This window comes from Coffea arabica, chromosome 11c, assembly GCF_036785885.1.
Source record: "Coffea arabica cultivar ET-39 chromosome 11c, Coffea Arabica ET-39 HiFi, whole genome shotgun sequence".
NCBI lineage: Eukaryota > Viridiplantae > Streptophyta > Magnoliopsida > Gentianales > Rubiaceae > Coffea > Coffea arabica.
In genome coordinates this window covers 29,330,213-29,347,340 of record NC_092330.1, presented here as the reverse complement: position 1 = coordinate 29,347,340, position 17,128 = coordinate 29,330,213, and the positions used below count along the sequence as shown (strand labels likewise).

Below are 17,128 nucleotides of genomic sequence, written 5' to 3'. Positions count from 1 at the left end.
TTGTGCATGTGTGTGTGTGTGTGTGTGTTTTTTTTTTTTTTGGCATGGCAAGTATTGATGCTATGTATGCAATTTAGGATCTTTTGGATGGCGATTTGATTTTAGAACTTACAATTGGATAGTTGTCTGGAATTAGACTTGTTGATTTTGTGCTAAGTGTAAAAGAAAATTATTGAGAATACTATATTTTGCTTTCCTAGTTCTGTACAAAAGGGTATTTTAGGATTTTTGTAAGAAAATCTATTTTACTAGACCTATATTGTTATTAAATAATAAAATAGGGGAGGCATATATAGTTTTTAAAACTTGAAGAGATCTATCTATAATTATCAAAAATCTCAGAGGAGGTTTGTGAAATTATCCCTATTTCAAAAGGCTTTGTACACGGAGAAATTCAATAGCATACAGAATAAAACTTTTCACACTTCAGCGTCAAGATATGTGAAGGTCTACTAATATTTGTCAATCTCTGAGTCAAGATAAATTGCTCCCTATCTATGTAAGAGTAAAACCATCTCATCTTTTGCTAGTGAATTCCATCCATTGCAGAGTCAAACCATAATCTCATCCAAAATGGAAGAAAGCCTATCCTCAATCCTATCCTCTGCAGTGCAGAATATAGGTAAATTGGTTATTGAAGAAGGAAGTTTCTACAAGGCGTTGGCGAGCAAGTCAGACTCCTTCATGACGATCTCAAACGGATACAAAGGTTCTTAAGATACGCAGATACGAAACAGACTGCAAGGGACAGTATAAAACAGTGGGTTCCGGAGTTTAGAGCTGTTGCTTATGAAGCAAGTGATTTGGTTGAAGATTATGCCTTGAGGGTTTCAATTACAAGCAATGGAGGCTTTACAAGTACGCTAAAGAGGATTGCTTGCATCGCCACAGAAGGTTATGCCCGTCACAATTTGGGTGTGGAGATTCAAAGCCTCAAAACTAGGATCTCTAATCTCACCAAAAATTTTGGCGAGTATGGGCATGTAATGATCAGAACGGAGGAAGGAGAGTCGAGTGATACATCCAGGCAGCAACAGTTAAGGCACACTTACTCCTTTATGGCCGACGAGGATGTGGTTGAACTGCCTAATGATGTTCAGGTGCTAGTTAAATATTTGCTGAGTGAGGTGGCAGAGCACAAAATAAGTGTGGCTTCGATTTACGGCATGGGTTTGTGTGTCACAACAATGGCAACCAAACGATCTCTTGCAAGGCATTCTACTCAAGCTTACTCCTGAAAACAGAAAACAGATAATGAAGAGCAAACAGGATGGGCTAGCAAGGCAGCTTCAACAGCACTTGCAAGATAATAAATGTTTGATAGTCCTCGACTACCTTTGGTCAACAGAAGCTTGGGATTGCCTAAAAGGCGCAATCCCAGTTTCGGAGCATGGAACCAAAATTTTGCTCACAACTCGTAATAGAGATGTGGCAGCACATTTTGGTCCAAATGGTTATCACCATGAACTGCATTTTTTGACCCCAGAAGAAAGTTGGGAGTTGCTACGAAAGAAATCGGAGTTACTACGCGTGAAATCATTGAGGGAGAGAAGTGGTGACGGTAAAATTTTTCTCCTTTATTCACATTAAATTCATTTTATGTAAAAGGCCACCGATAGACAATTGAATTACTACAATGGAAAAATAACAGCTTGATCTTTTTTTTTTTTTTAAAATTTTCAGATTCATACAATCCAGTAGATTTAAAAAAGAAAAAAACTAACATGTCTCTTAGTGTCATGGTTCAAAGGAACGGTTGCGGCAAAATTGTCACTGTATTAGTGAGACCATATTTAATATTAGACAAATATGTAATTCTTCTTAAAATTCAATTTCTATTCTTTCCAAACAAATGAATGTTTTAAATTTGCGATAAAATACATGTATATTTTTATTAGTTTTAAAAAATAAGAAGTAAAGATTATGTGTTTTTGTATTTTTGTATTTTTCACCCTTATTGCTAACTAGTATAAGATTTTAAATTGATGTTTCACTAATCATTATATGTTTCAGATCACAGTAAATATTGGGTAAATATATTTTTAGTGTGCTACATATTTATATGTATGTCTATCCAAAATAGTAATAAGAGCTCATAAGGAATTCTAAACATTTAAAGATCAGAACACAATATTTAAGAAGTTTTGGATTTCAAAGTGAAATGGCTAAATTAATAGGAAACATGGAATTACCTTTGAATTTTTAGTAAGAAATTTAGAACTTCTTACCAAAAAGAATAATCACAGTAACTATGAAACTATGACCCCTTACTGGCAATAAAGTATAGATCTGTCAAAGTCAAAGTTTCAATGGGTCTTGCTCCCGGACTTCCGACCCATTCTTCTCGGTTTCATGCTACACCACAGCCATAACCCAATTCCTTCTTCCCAAGTCCAAATTTTCTTGGTTTCTTTTCCCTCTCAGCTTTCCTCTCCCCGGTTTCTTTATTTACCTATCTCATGCTTTTTATTTTTATTTATATATCTATTATTGTATTTTCTTAATTAGTGTCCATGGATTTTCAATGTTCTTGACATGCTATTTACTGATTATCGTTGCCTCTTCATGGATTTTAGAATACCAGAAAACTTGTTGTGTCCTGGGATCCTAGTTGAAGCAGGATGACTCGGATGATTGTGGCAATTTTTTGAGTCTCTGAGTCGACTCAGGACGAGTCGACCGAGCCTGAATGAGTCACTGTTCATGCGTCTCTGATGAATAGCAGACCCATCTCAGAACGGAGAGCCCCATTCCGACTCGGACGAGTCTTTGAACTATGCTTAGGATAGCCTTTTTCCAAGACTATTGATAGGTCTCAAATCTTTGGATGGGGAGACTTATCAATTAATAGACTATCAAGTTTTTTGTATAGTTGTTGAATGATAATATGATGCTTATGAATGATAGATGCGTCGTCGTTGATATTAATTCAGTTTGTGTAATGCTACACAGGTTGTGAAGATTTGGGCAAGATGGAAGAGTTAGGAAAGAAAATGTTGAATCACTGTGGGGGTCTTCCATTGGCCGTGGTGGTTTTGGGTGGAATTCTTAGAACTAAAAAAACCCTCAAGGAATGGAATGAAGTGCATGAGAATATCAAATCCTATTTGGATAAGAGAGAAAAAATTGGAAAAGAAGGAGAGGTGCAAAAGGCTTTAGCTTACAGTTATTATGACCTCCCTTGGCAACTAAAACCATGCTTCCTTTACTTGGGTAAATTCAGGGAAGATTCCGAAATTAGAGCAGAGAGTTTATATCAGATGTGGATAGGAGAAGGTATGATATTTGAGAATGATAGAAGGGAGCAAGAAACGATGATGGATGTCGCAGAGCGTTACTTGAAAGAATTAGCAATGAGATGCATGGTTGAAATTAAAGCATATGAGGAGGGGAAGCATGCAGTAACAAAGTTAGAGTCATGTCGGCTTCATGATCTTATGAGAGATCTGTGCTTAGCCAAGGCAAAAGAGGAGAATTTGTATAAGCTGGTCGATCGAACTCCTTCACGAGATTCTCCACCTACAACTGAAGCACAGTATGGTTTAATCTTTCGTTTGCTTTCAGAGGATATCTCTCAATACAACTTTCCACCAAAAGAACAAACTAAGCATCTTCACTCATTCCTGTGTGATCCGTTGGCAGGCAAAGGACAATTACCTATTCTAGGGGTGAGAATAATGTCCCAAGTCAAGAATTTGAAGATGCTTAGGGTTTTGGCAATTTTATCCTTCAATATGGCCTCCCAAAGTTGTTATATCAAATCACCTCTAGGACATGTCGGTAAGCTTATCCATTTGAGATGTTTGAGATTGATGGGTCGGGGTATAAACTTGCCATATTCTTTGGGCAATTTAAAGTACTTGGAAACTCTTGATTTATCTGGTAGTGATCATTCTTGTAAAATACCAAACGTCCTATAGAAATTGGAACGTTTGAGATATCTTTATCTTCCGTACTGGGGGTTGGGCCCTCAGCCTAAGCTACAGTTGAGCAAGAAGCTGGAGATACTTGAATCATTCGATAATCAAATTCCATTGCATCCAAATCAATCAAGATCTAAGTAGTTGTTCAGTAAACTTTTTGACTTCTCGAATGCCCGCCCATTTAAGTTAAGGCAAGCCAGGAACTGGCTTGTCCTTGACCAACAATCACAGATCAGCCCGACTAACGGTCGCTTTGATCCGTTACAGATCAGCTCAAAAGTACCCCTTTCTATTATGATAGGGGTGGATGGTAGAGCTAGAACAGGGCTAATCGCTTGAACGGCTAGAAGTGGTCAAAAGTGGTCAAAGCTTAGATCTTGATTAGCCATGGGACCTCCAAAGCCTAGGTCCCAATATATAGGGGACATCCAAGATATTTAACAGGAAACTGTTTATACGAGAACTGAGTTATTCGCTGAATAACTCTATGTCTAGATAAGGGAAGCCGAGAATGAGCAAGATAACAACTCTTTTGGGAATTGATTAATTGCCCCGAAGCCTTTTCAAGCCGAGAATGAGCAAGAAGCTACAGATTTTGCTATCCTGAAGATGTATGCAAATTGTCGAATCTCAGATCTTTCGAAGCAACAGTGCATAAAAATCTTGAGGACCTGGAACACATCATCAATCATATATCAAACTTGGACTACTTGCGCATCAGCTCACTTATAATCAGAAGCTGTAATTTTGGCAGGACCAACTCCAACAATTCGAATGATAGCAACGGGAGTTTGGCTGTTCTTTCAAGGGTGTTGTTTAGTAGGCATATTCATGAATTAGAGATCAGGAATAGTTTATGCAAGAAGTTACCGGATTACGAATCCCATACAATTCCTGACCCTGCAGGACTTACTGAATTAAAGCTGCGTTATAGTAGAATTGAGGAAGACCCAATGGCAACACTCGAGAAGCTGCCTAAGCTAAGAATACTGGAACTTGAGCCAAATCGATGGGATTTCCGAAACTAAAACATCTTGGGCTTCGTCGTTTGTGTAATTTACAACAGTGGACAGTGGAAGAAGGGCCATGCCTAAGCTCTCAAGTTTATGGATTGGGGCGTGTGAAGAACTGGAAATGATTCCAGATGGGTTGAGATATGTAACCACCCTAAAAGAGGTATCTCTTGTGCAAATGCCTGAAGGATTCAACAACAGAGTTACTAGAGAGAATGGTCAACAAGGAGAAGATTATAGTAAAATAAGCCACGTGCCTTCAGTTAAGATCACCCACAGGTACTCTTTTTCTCCTTAGAATTCCCTTTTTCTTAGCATCTAGTTCCAATCTCAATTTTGATAAGCTTCGCCAACATCATTCAATATTTTCTTTTTTTTTTTAATGACTATTGTGCTTTTTTTAATCTTTTTTTCCTCTTCAGAAGAAACGGGATCATAGTACTTGCTCTATGAGATTCTTTTTAGTTTTATCTTCCAAATATTTATTTTTGTTTATCTGAAACATCACCTAATGTAATTCCTGTTCCGTGATTGATTAAGGAATTTGGTGATGAGGAAGTAAGTTTATATTTGAAAGCATTGCCTTCCATATTGTAAGTGAAATCAAAATATTTTCCTTATTTCCTCGTCTTTGGAAATGGGTTGACATACTCTCTCATAAATTAAATTTAATAGATCAGTATGTGTTACCATCATATCATGTAGTCATAAAAAAATGTTGCATGGCTTAAAAAATGCCTAATAACTATTTAAACTATTTGTGCTTCCCATGTAATTGTTTTAGATTAAACTTAAAATCTGTTTAGGATTTGGTGATAAAGAATCCTCGTGTTGCCTTCAAGTCTTATTGATATCAAGACCAACAATCAGAGCTTGTGGTAATTCAATCAAATACTATTTACTTTAATTCGTAGTACAAAATGATATGACATGTTTGTTGAGTGATGATGCACTTTGATTCCATTCTCAGTTACTAAGAATTGTTTCCCATGCAAGTGCTGCCTGTGGAGGATTGGGAGGACAAAATGTTGGTGGAAATTTTTTTTTTTTTTTTTGGTTTAGTAACTTTTCTTTTTTTGCAGCAATGTTATCAATTTTTTTCTTAAAGATGAATGAATTTACTATAGATATTTATAGAAAAATTTTAAGATTATTATTTTTTATTACTAATTGGACAGAGCTATATATATATATATATATATATAAAGGATTGTTAAACATAAGATGCCAAAGAATTACAATTGAATAGAATGAAATATATAAGTTAAGTAGGAAAAGATGCAAGACAATTTTTTTTATTGGTTATAAATTTATAAGTTTAGTTGGCAGACTTTACATTTGTTTGATTTGCTTGTCCTGTTTATATTTGTTTATCATCTTGTTTCCTTTTAATTTTTAAATTACAAACCATGCAATCCATATATTTGCCGTGAAGTCAGATTTGTTTTGCTGTTTAGCCTCAAATTTAAATGACAACACCTCGTGACAACATCTAATTTTGTCATAAATAAATTAAATTTAATGACAATAGTGCTTATTATCCCATAATGTTAATTTTTTGGTGAGGACTTGTGTTATTGTCATTAATAAAACACGTATTTTTGTTACAAGAAAAATCACTAAAATCACTAAAAATCATCTAATTTTTTGGCTATGACAACACACTTTTGTTGTCATTCCCCTGTTTCATGAAAAAATAGATCCACTTCCAAAAGGTGAAGAAATTTTGCAAGATTTAATAGCAGATTTAGCTCAATTCTGTGGCTATTTATATATTGTCCTTCTGCTTAATCTTTTTCTTGTCTTTCTCAGAGTTTTCACTTTTGCATCAGCTTTTTGTGGTTATTTCTCTTCATTTTCTTGTCGTTGTGCAGATGGGTTGAAGGAATAATAGGTTATCAAGTAGGAACTGTTTGTCCAAGCAATCCTGTTTAACGAAGCCCTGGGTCTTGTCTTAAGAAAATTCTACACTGAATCTCCTGGCTTTCCCTGATCTCATCCGATTCAAATGTGAGGTAATTAAACTTACTGAATCTCTTTTCTTTTTTCCTGCAATTTTTAATTTATACGGAAATTTTAACGCATGGAAGGATATTAATTGAAAAACTTGGAATAATTGATTTGTAACATGGATGCTTACGGTGTTTTCACTTTTTTTAAAAAATTTAATGTGATTTGAAGTGGAATTATAGAGTTCAGGTTTCAAAATTCAATCTGTGATGTCTTTTGATTCACAAATATGTGATTTGGCCCACTCTTCTATTGTTCTGAAATTAAAGTTTGTTCATTTTTGTGGTTTTTTTTTGTGTGTAAAAGCTGGCACTATGTTAGTCTGTACATTTATATGAAAATTTTCTCTGCTAATTGTCCCAGAAAAGGTAAAAGGGGCAGAGTACTGTGTTCTAATGACGAATGATTAAGTTAGGCACCAAAGAAAGTTAATTAAAACTCTGAAACATTTGTTAAACTATTAAGATTCAATGCAGGAAATTCTGAGCCTCCGGTTTCTTAAGAGAACAATACTTGCCTCTATTACCAATTTTCTGTATTGAAAACTCTTGCCTAAAATCTTGCACCATCTTTCATTTGCATGTTGCAGTTTCTGTGTCACAAGTTTTTTTGCACATAGCAGCTGTTATGGGCCTCCAAAAGATCTGAAACCAGCATGACCGTTATGGGCCAACAAGATTGCAAGCTGGTTAGGTCTTCTTGTGTAGCTAGCATTTGTATGTATTGCGAGCATCTTTACTTAGCTATTATTTGATCCTTCACTTTAGTGTTTGATTAACAAGGAGATAATGTGTGACTATTTTTAGCTTTTGGTTTGGTTAGTCTCACTTTGTTTAGCTGCTGAAACTTTTCTTGTGCTCACAAGCTGTTGGCATAGAGCTAGATTCACTGCAAGTTTCACCAATGCAGCTGGAGGAGGGCATCTATGTTCTTGTGTTCTTAAGAAGAGGGGGTTAAATTAATAAGGAAACTTTCCCAATTCCCTCAACTTTTTTTATTAACTTTAATTAAAAATAAGATGATCATCTAAATAAATACAATACCAAACTAAGAAACATCCTTGGGTTGGCCAAACGGAAAACTAATTGTGTTCGAACATTGGATTTAGACACCGCCACATTGTTCTCTAGTATTTTAAGAAACATTACCATAACCAATCTAAACTTTTCCTAATAAGACCCATCATTCTCCCGGAAAAGAGCAATTCGACCACAACCCAATGCAAGTTTCTTGATTCCATCCCTTTTTTTGCAATTCACAGCTTTTACTCGTATTGAATTTGAAATCTATCACTACTTTTCAATAAAGGACAATAAACAGCTACATGCATGTAGACAAATCAAATCAAATCAGTTTGTTTTTTTTTTTTTTTGTGCCTTTTTCTTGTATCAACAAATGACTTTCTTCCTCCTTTTTCATTTTGCTTAAATTTTGTTTATTTCTTTAAACTTCCTATACAGTTAGAAATTTTCTTTGAATTTAAATCTTTTCTCTTTTTTTTATTTAAATCTTTCTAACACCTTTTTTTATTTAAAGCTTCTCTCTCTCTGTTCTACACATCAATAACACTTCCTACATCCCCTACCATCCTCCTCTTTCGGCCTTCCCACTTGATTTAACTGATAGTCAATGTTTCAGAAAAATACCCAACTTGGGACATTTGAGATATCTTTCATCTCCTGAGCTCTTTCTCTAGCCCTAAGCTTTGGTAAATGGGTTGGGCAAGCAGTTGGAGATGCTTGACTCATTCGATGACAGGTCTTACAATTCTAGAGACTTATCCAACTCGATGAATTAGTTCTTTTAGAGGAACACTGTATCACAATCTTGAGGACCTCAATCAAATCGCCAACTTAATTAAATATTGTCACGCCCTAAATTCGATCCCTATATTGGATTTGCAAAGTGGCATGCTTTATCTATGAGACTTTACTCTCATAAATACAAGACATTATGATCATAACTTACAAAATTTGACTAAAGTTTAAATCTTACAAATATCAATTAAATACATATACTTCACTAAATTGCATCTACAAAATGCATTACTTTAACTTCCTAAAATTTAAATATTTATCTATTTACCTCTCTCACTTATCTGCTAAATGTACACGAGCTGACTTTCTTGAACTAAAAATAAAAAGACGTGGGTTGAGTGACGAATGCCTAGCAGATAGTACTTACTCCCCTATCGAATCATGTAGCTATATACATATTATATACATTTGCAAATTCAGTCATACCATATCACATGCATACATTAATTAAAAATATTTGTCAGCCTATTTCATATATATATATTTCATTGAAGGTCAATGGTATGCACATAAGTGGCCTCGATCCGACGTGATACTTAATCCCACAGGTTCTAATGGTGGCCACCCCCGAACATGGCATAGAAACACATATAATATGACATGATTGTATTCATTGAACATAATTGTAAGTCATAAAGCTTATCAATCATGTCATCTCATTTCATAAATATATCTCGTAAACAAGTATATACAATATTCAGTTTCTGAATAGTTAGCCTAAAGATTGAACCCCTTTTAAGAGGGCGATCACAAGGTTTTGCGATTACCCCTTGATCACATAACATAACATAAGTCAATCAGTTAGAATCTATACCGGTTCTCATGACTAGAGGTGGCAAATCAACCCATTTAATTAAATTTATCCGTACCCGCCCACGAATAAATGGGTATGGGTATCTTGAATTTTTGCATATGGGTATAAATGGGTTACCCAATAATACCCATTTAACCCATTTATTAAATGGGTATTATTGGGTAACCCATCAAATTCAATTAACCCATTTAAAATTGTCTCTTCCCAAGTCTTCTCTCTTGCTCCACCTATTTTTTTTTTCAGATTTTTCATTTTGTCATGATGTTAACTACTTTTATTTCATTATTATTATTATTTGTTGGTTTTATCTTATCATTTTAGTTTCTCTTAGTTTGTTAACTTGCTCATTTTTTAGTATTACCAATTTATGATAAGTTTTAACCTTTTTTCCGATCTTTCCAAAATGAAATTTTAAATTTATATATGAAAAAAATGTTAGCAGCTCAAAATTTTTGTATTAAGTTTTTATGTTAGCTTTTATAGTACTTAGTTCAAAATTTTATATTCTTATTATTCAATTATTAAATAGCATGTAATTTTGCGACATAAAATACGGATAAGAAAAAAATTGATAATTAGGCTTATTGAACATTATAAGTAAATATTCAAAACTAATGACGGGTGCAAAAAGCTGTATAAATTAATAACTTAGTTTGCAAAAAGGAATTTAAAAGAGTTTACAAAAGTTAAAATAAATGGGTAATTGGGTTACCCAATTCATTTTTTGACTTGCCCATTTATACCCATCTAATTAAATGGATATAAATGGGTTGACTCACTTATACCTATTACCCATTTTACCCAACCCAAGCCCATCCAAGTCACCCATTTTGCCACCTCTACTCATGACTAACATAACATAACATGTTAGAATTATAGCCCCTACTGTCTATTTTAGACCATTTAGAGCTTTCTGTAACATAAAATTATTTCACAAATCATATGCACATTTTTTTCATTTCATGAAAATATATCACTCATTTCATAAAACATTGCATAGCAAAATATTTCAAATAGGCATATATGATCCATTTTACATATATCAAAATAAAGCATTTAATTGAGGAAATTCATATATAACATTTCAAAAAAAAGGGGGTAAGTACCACTTACCTTAAACTGTTCTCTTGAAGAGATTCTTAGTGCGCCCTTAAACTTACTTCAAAGTTCATGAATGTCCAATGTGTGTTCTCTCTTTTCCAACGTGAATTAAGGTTGCTTGACTTTCATATACTCGCCATTATACTTTGGTCATTGATTTTTTTTTTTTTAATTTCAAATTGGTAATCAGACTACCATAACATCCCACCCATTCCATCTAATTTAATCCATTCGCAAATGGCTTTGTCAATCGATAGTCTCATATTTGAAAAAAGTTTAGTTACTTTTACCTTAATAGTTTAGTAACATCATTAAATTAATTATCTAATTAAGGTTTATTTTCATCGAAATAAAATTTTCATATTTGTAAGCTAAAACAATTAACTTAAAAAATGATCCCTACCAGAATCATGATTAAACAATGAATAATAACATAAAACATTGCTCAAGGCTCGAATTAGTTTCATGTGTGCCCCTAGAATCCATATAGAAATTAACTTTGATAGCTATAGAGTCATCGTCTGAGTATCTTTTAAGCGAATAAACTTTTTCTTGAAGTGATCGATGAAGTGGAAGGATAATCAAACTTTATACATTTTTTACAAATATATTTTTTAATCATTTTTTATCTCATATATATTAAATTACTATAGTATATTTTTCTTAAAAAACTCCAAAAAATAGTTATTCTAACGAATATTGGTATTGAACTCCCAAATGAAGCGATCCATCTCTCCTATTGGCTTATATTTGATCTTATATACCCATTTCACTCCAATTGGTTTTTTTTCAAGTGGGATAGTGGTTAATTCTCATGCATCTTTTTTTTTCAATGGCATGAATTTTTTCGTCCATTGCACGAACCCAACGATCATTTTTTGCTACTTCTTCAAATGAGACAAGCTCACAATCTGCAAAAAGAGCAAAATTGACAATCTCTTCATCAGTTAAATCATTATCTTTACCATAGCATAATCATCAAATCAGGCTGGCATGCAACGTTCTCTCTGTGGTCGGCTGGATGTCTTAGCCTGAATAGTGGAAGGTGAGGGATCACCATGAGGCTGCACAACTTGCTCCACTGCTTGCTTATCAGCGCTCGGTCCCATAATGGGAGAAATGGATGAGTACTTTAGCAATGTCTCAGGATCTTGTTTAGACTAATCCCAAGCTCCATGTTTCATCAAAAGTCACATCTTTGCTAACAATCACCTTTCCTGAGTTTGGATTGAATTACTTATATCCTTTAGTCTCATGACTATATCTAATAAAAATACACTTCTCTGCCTTATCATCCAATTTCTTCCTCAAATGATCTAGAATATGCGCATACGCAAGACATCCAAAAACCTTGAAGTGAGAAATATCCAGTTTCATACTAGTCCAAACTTCTTGTGGGGTCTTCCCAAAATTGCATCTAGCAGGGCACTTGTTCAAAACATAAATAGCACAAGATACTGCTTCTGCCCAAAAGGATTTAGCAATACGTTTGGAGTGCATCATAGACCTCACCATGTCCATCACAGTCCTATTCTTCCTTTCAGCCATGCCATTTTGCTGAGGTGTATATCTAACTGTCAATTGATGTTTTATACCACTTCCACCAAGTAGTCATCATAAATAAGATACTCAGTGCCTCTATTAGTTCTCAAAGTTTTAATAAAATAGTCACTCTGCTTCTCTACATAATATTTGAATTTTTTAAAAATATCACATGCATCAGATTTATTTCTCAGAAAATACACCCATGTCTTCTTGCTGAAATCATCAATAAAGGTAATAAAATATTTACTACCACTATTGGAAGGAACTTCAACTGAGCATAAATCTGAATAAATCAGTTCAAGTGGTTGATTAGCCCTCCAAGCCTTGCCTTTTGGAAAAGGATCCTTGTGCTTCTTTCCCAAAATACAAGACTCACTTTTCTTATCAGGAAACTCAACAGAACCCAATAACTAATTTCTTTTTTTGCAAGAAATTTCAAACTCCCAAAATTCAAATGCCCAAAATGCATATGCCATAACCAAGAATCATCACAAGCCATGGAATTAAAGTAAGGTAAATCGCCACAGTTAAGAGAAAGAGGCCACAAACGACTACGGTTTATCTTTACCTTGGCAATTAATCCCAATTTTTCATCACTTATGGTGCCTTTACCATATTTAAAATGCAGATCATAACCTTTCTCAGATAGTTGTCCCAAACTCAACAAATTATAATATAAACTTGGCACATACAAAACATCAAAACTAAAATTCGAAGACCCATCTTGCAAAATAATTCTGATTTTTCCCTTTCTAAGATCAGACACTTTTTCATTGTTTCCAAATCTCACAAATGCATGAAAAGATTCATCTAGGTTAGAAAACATCTCCTTTTTATCATACATATGATTACTACAACCAGAATCAATAAACCAATCATTCTTCATAGACTCTCCAGCTATAGAACTAGAAAGCAACAAGGTCTCCTCTCTATCACTACTATTTTCAGCCACTTTAGCATGCAACTCTTTATTGGACCAACATTCATTCTGATAATGACCAATTTTACCACAATTATAATATTGGACATTAGATCTATCATGCCTTTGAAAATTATTTCTTTGACTTTGCTGTTGATTGTTTTTATTGATCCCTGTTAGAATTAGTTCTGAGTTGGTAAGAATAATTACCTCTTCCATGACCATGAAAGTTACCTCTACCTCCACATCCTCTACCTCTAAGGTTCTGGTTCCTTTGATTTGTATCCATATGATTCACCTCCTCTTTTCCTTTTAAGTTATCCACCTTGGCTTGTATCACCTCCTCTACTGTATCCAATGGCTGCTGATTCAAGAACATCTCATATGTCAGCAATTCACCTTCCAATTCAACCAGTGACAAATTGTCAAGGTCCTTTGTGGCTTCAAGGACCATCTTCTTGGTGTGAAATTTGGCAGTTAGAGATCTCAGAACTTTTTCAACAACTCTAACCTCTTTCAAATTCTCACCATTGGACACCATATCATTGACAATTTCTTTAATTGTACCAATAAAATCTTTAATTGACTCCATGGATTTCATCTGGGCCAACTCAAATTGTCTCCTAAGTTCCTGCAATTTGATTTTTCTCACATTAGCAGCACCTCGATTTGAGTTCACTAAAATTGTCCAAGCCTCTTTTGCCGACTTTGAATGTATAAATTTTTTTGCAACATGCAATTGGACTTGAGTGTTGAGATAGTACATTGCCTTGCAATCCAACTATCTATTTCTCTCTAATTCTTTAACTGCATCGCTTGATAATTTCATACCTGCTACCAGTTCCGTATATCTTGTTTCGACAATATTCCAAACTCCAATATTTTGGAAAAAATTCTTCATCATCAACCTCTAAGCCTCAAAATCGTTTTTACTATCGAAGATAAGAACGTGACAATTGTGCAAATAATGCGGATCCATACTTTAATTTTACGAACAAGCTCCAAGCCCTAGGATTAAAACTTAGAGCTCTAATACCACTTGTTGGCACGAAAAATCTCCGTGCACACAGTGAAAGTAATTCTAACACATATAAAAAATATATGGGAAGAGGAGGAGAACAAACACTCAATAATTTATTTAACTCAAAACAAATATTAAGTCATAATCTTTTGCTCATGACAACTCACAAATCTCAACTATGAGATTTTCTCTTAAGTCTAATCTTTAGACTCAACTCAACTCTCCACACCAATAACCTACTAGATTGTTAGTATTTATAGACTCCAAAATTTCCTAAAGCAAATACAATTGTAAACCAAAACTTATTTGGAAACTGACTGGAGATTTCCTAATCTAATATGGAAACTAAACAAATAAGATACCAAAACAAATTAGGAAAAATAGCTTGATTTGTTTTCCTACATATTATTTGTGAGTTTATTTATAGTATTATTTATTACTTCGATTACTTTATGTTCCTTTTAATCTTGTTAAAGGAAAAAAAAACAAGTTATCAAGCCTCTTTACCAAATGCTAGTTGGTTCCCCTGCTCTTCACGTAGGTTTGCTCGTGAGTTTTTCATAATTTGTTGGCAAAAAGATTAATACGTTAACTATGAAAATAATTATTCTAAGCAAAAAAAGATTGAAAAGAAATTAATATGTCAACTTATTAAAATACATGATTCATAAAATACTTGTCTAAGTTTTTAAATGATGAAAGACTAAAAAGATGAAAATTCCATAAAATGTTTGAATATTGATAGATTTTTGTATAAGTTAATACAAAAAGCATCATTATGGTTAGTAAATACATTAGGCCAAAAATGTAGCAAACAAAAAAAAAAACACAATATCTTTATTACCTATAAATACAACCATAAAAAAATAAATGGATAAAAATAGAAAATTGACTAAAATTTTAAAGTTGGTCTACATGCATGTATGCTTACCAAGAGGTGTAGATATGGTATACATTTATTTGTATAGAAATAATCATAATCCTCTGAAACAGCATGCACACACACACATATTTATACTTATGGAATATATATATATATATATATATTAAAACTCTGTAGCATAAAAAGTATGTGTGGTATTGATCTTCTTGTATCTGACAATAAGTTTTACACAATGTGTAATATGGTGAAATTTAAAAAAAAATGATTGAATGATGATTTCGATGAGCAGTGTGCTAAAATTGCATGAGCAAAGGAGGCAAAACATGAAAATAAATACATAAGTACAAGGAAAGCATCAAAGGCTGGACATGAAACAGATAAATGAGCATTAAAAGAGTGTGAAGGATGACTAACCAGGGAGAAAAAAACCAGAAGAGTAGAAGGACAGAGTGAGAGCAATAAAGATGGAGGAAAGGTTTTTGATTAGGTAAATAAAAAAATAGTAATGAAATTCGTTAGGGGTAAATGAATTTGGAATCTTATTGGAGACATGAACAAAAAAAAATATTAATTAGGATATAAGGAGATTTAGTGGACCAAAATTCATCTCGAAAACTGGTCCAAGCACATTTAGCATGGAGTACATTGACTATTGTATGATGGAAACGTAGGCCTACGTGCTTTTTTTTTTTTTTTTTTTTAAACTAAGGAGTCAAAAGAGTACGAATGTTGCAAAAACAAAATAAGAGTTATTTGACCAAAAAAAAAAAAGTAAGAGTCCAAAGAGCATCAAATGTAGCATCCATATTAGACAAAATTTACCACAAAATGCTCAATTAATTGCTAAAAACCTGGCAGAACAAGCATGGGATTTTATCAATTTTTGCTCTAATAATCATTTTCTCTCATGTAATAACACGTAAGAATCTCCCACAACATCCAATAAGAATGGGACAAAATCGAAAAAAAATGTTAATCATACAGTAGTCAGCAAGCAACAAAGCATTAAAAAAATGGTGGCTAAATTAGCGTAATAAGGCGAGACAGACAAACACAAAAACCATAGCGTTTGTAAGAAATCACCAAAAAACCAGTAGAAGACGACGCTTCAATTATTCATTAAGCCTTCTGCTCTTTTAAATAGTGGAGGTTTTTCTCAGGAACAGAGAGAAATTTGGACCGGGATTGGGACTAAAATATTTCACTAAATCTAAAGAAGAAAGGAAAAAATATGCAATGCAAAGAAATCTGAATACATAGGGATTCGGTGTGTAATGGCACCAAAATATCTCACTAAATTTAAACAAAAAAAGGAAAAATCTAAAATGCAAAAAATGTGGAGTAAAATATATAAAATGCTTTTTTTAAATCATGCCCTTTCTATTCAACTGGAGCTTACCATATCCAATACAAAAGAGTTAATGTATTTGTGAGGAATAAAGAGAAATTCGAAGCATAATTAACACTAAAATGTTTAACTAAATTCAAAGGAAAAAAAAAGGAAAAAATTCGAAATCTAGAGAAATCTGGAGTAAAATCTATGAGAAGCTGTTTTTTTTTTAATCATGTCATGTCCACTCAATTGGAGCTTACCATATCCAATACAGAATATATTATTATTATTATACTACTAAAATTAAGTAATAAATAAATAATGTACACAAACAATAATAGTGGATTTGTCTAGAAAGCATTAAATAAGTTTCTAATCAAGAGATCCTTTATTTTTCTTTTAATATCAATAGAAAATATGCGGAATAAAATTTACAAATTTGGGAAAAAAAATCGTGCTGGGATTTTGTGGGGACATTGTGGTTGGTCAAACAATAAATTAAATTTGAATAAAGAAGGGAAGGAGAAAAGCTAGGGATGTAAAATGAATTTTGAAGCAGGATTCTTGTTGCCATTTTTTTTTATCACATCATAGCCATTCAAACGTTAAACTAATTTGAATAAAGAAGAAAAAGAGGGAAATCAAAGATGGAAACAAATTTAGAGAAAATTTTATTTTAGAATTTTTCACCAAACTATGTCCATATTTATTTTAGAATCTTTTATCAGACCATGTTTATATTAATACAG

The 17,128-nt window shown here is 33.3% G+C and overlaps 2 protein-coding genes across 3 annotated transcripts; one reads left to right on the top strand and one right to left on the bottom strand.

Annotated features, from left to right (window-relative positions):
- The first annotated feature begins 422 nt into the window (after positions 1 to 422).
- Positions 423 to 7,850, top strand: LOC113715994 (putative disease resistance protein At1g50180). Of its 2 annotated transcripts, none has more exons than XM_072071352.1 (4): positions 423 to 1,561; positions 2,953 to 5,215; positions 6,811 to 6,946; positions 7,536 to 7,850. In XM_072071352.1, exons 1-2 carry the CDS (start codon positions 1,255 to 1,257, stop codon positions 3,918 to 3,920), a joined length of 1,275 nt encoding a protein of 424 aa, XP_071927453.1. In that variant the 5' UTR covers positions 423 to 1,254; the 3' UTR covers positions 3,921 to 5,215; positions 6,811 to 6,946; positions 7,536 to 7,850. The 2 variants fall into 2 exon arrangements, with proteins under 2 accessions (XP_071927453.1, XP_071927452.1); XM_072071351.1 differs by having other exon boundaries at positions 6,811 to 6,951.
- Positions 7,851 to 11,661: 3,811 nt separating this feature from the next.
- On the bottom strand, positions 11,662 to 13,908 carry LOC113715993 (uncharacterized). The gene is made up of 3 exons (XM_027240295.1): positions 13,353 to 13,908; positions 12,792 to 13,189; positions 11,662 to 11,838 (listed from the first exon to the last, which is right to left on the bottom strand). The coding sequence occupies exons 1-3, from the start codon at positions 13,906 to 13,908 to the stop codon at positions 11,662 to 11,664; spliced, it is 1,131 nt and encodes a 376-aa protein (XP_027096096.1).
- Between the last annotated feature and the right edge of the window lie 3,220 nt (positions 13,909 to 17,128).

Coding starts and splice junctions, on each gene's coding strand:
- LOC113715993 (XM_027240295.1), bottom strand. CDS start 13,908: ATGTACTATCTCAACACTCAAGTCCAATTGCATGTTGCAAAAAAATTT. Junction 13,190..13,352: donor CTTTCATGGTCATGGAAGAG/GTAATTATTCTT, acceptor GGTCCAATAAAG/AGTTGCATGCTAAAGTGGCT. Junction 11,839..12,791: donor AATTGGGATTAATTGCCAAG/GTAAAGATAAAC, acceptor GCTTGGGATTAG/TCTAAACAAGATCCTGAGAC.
- LOC113715994 (XM_072071352.1), top strand. CDS start 1,255: ATGAAGAGCAAACAGGATGGGCTAGCAAGGCAGCTTCAACAGCACTTG. Junction 1,562..2,952: donor GAGGGAGAGAAGTGGTGACG/GTAAAATTTTTC, acceptor AATGCTACACAG/GTTGTGAAGATTTGGGCAAG.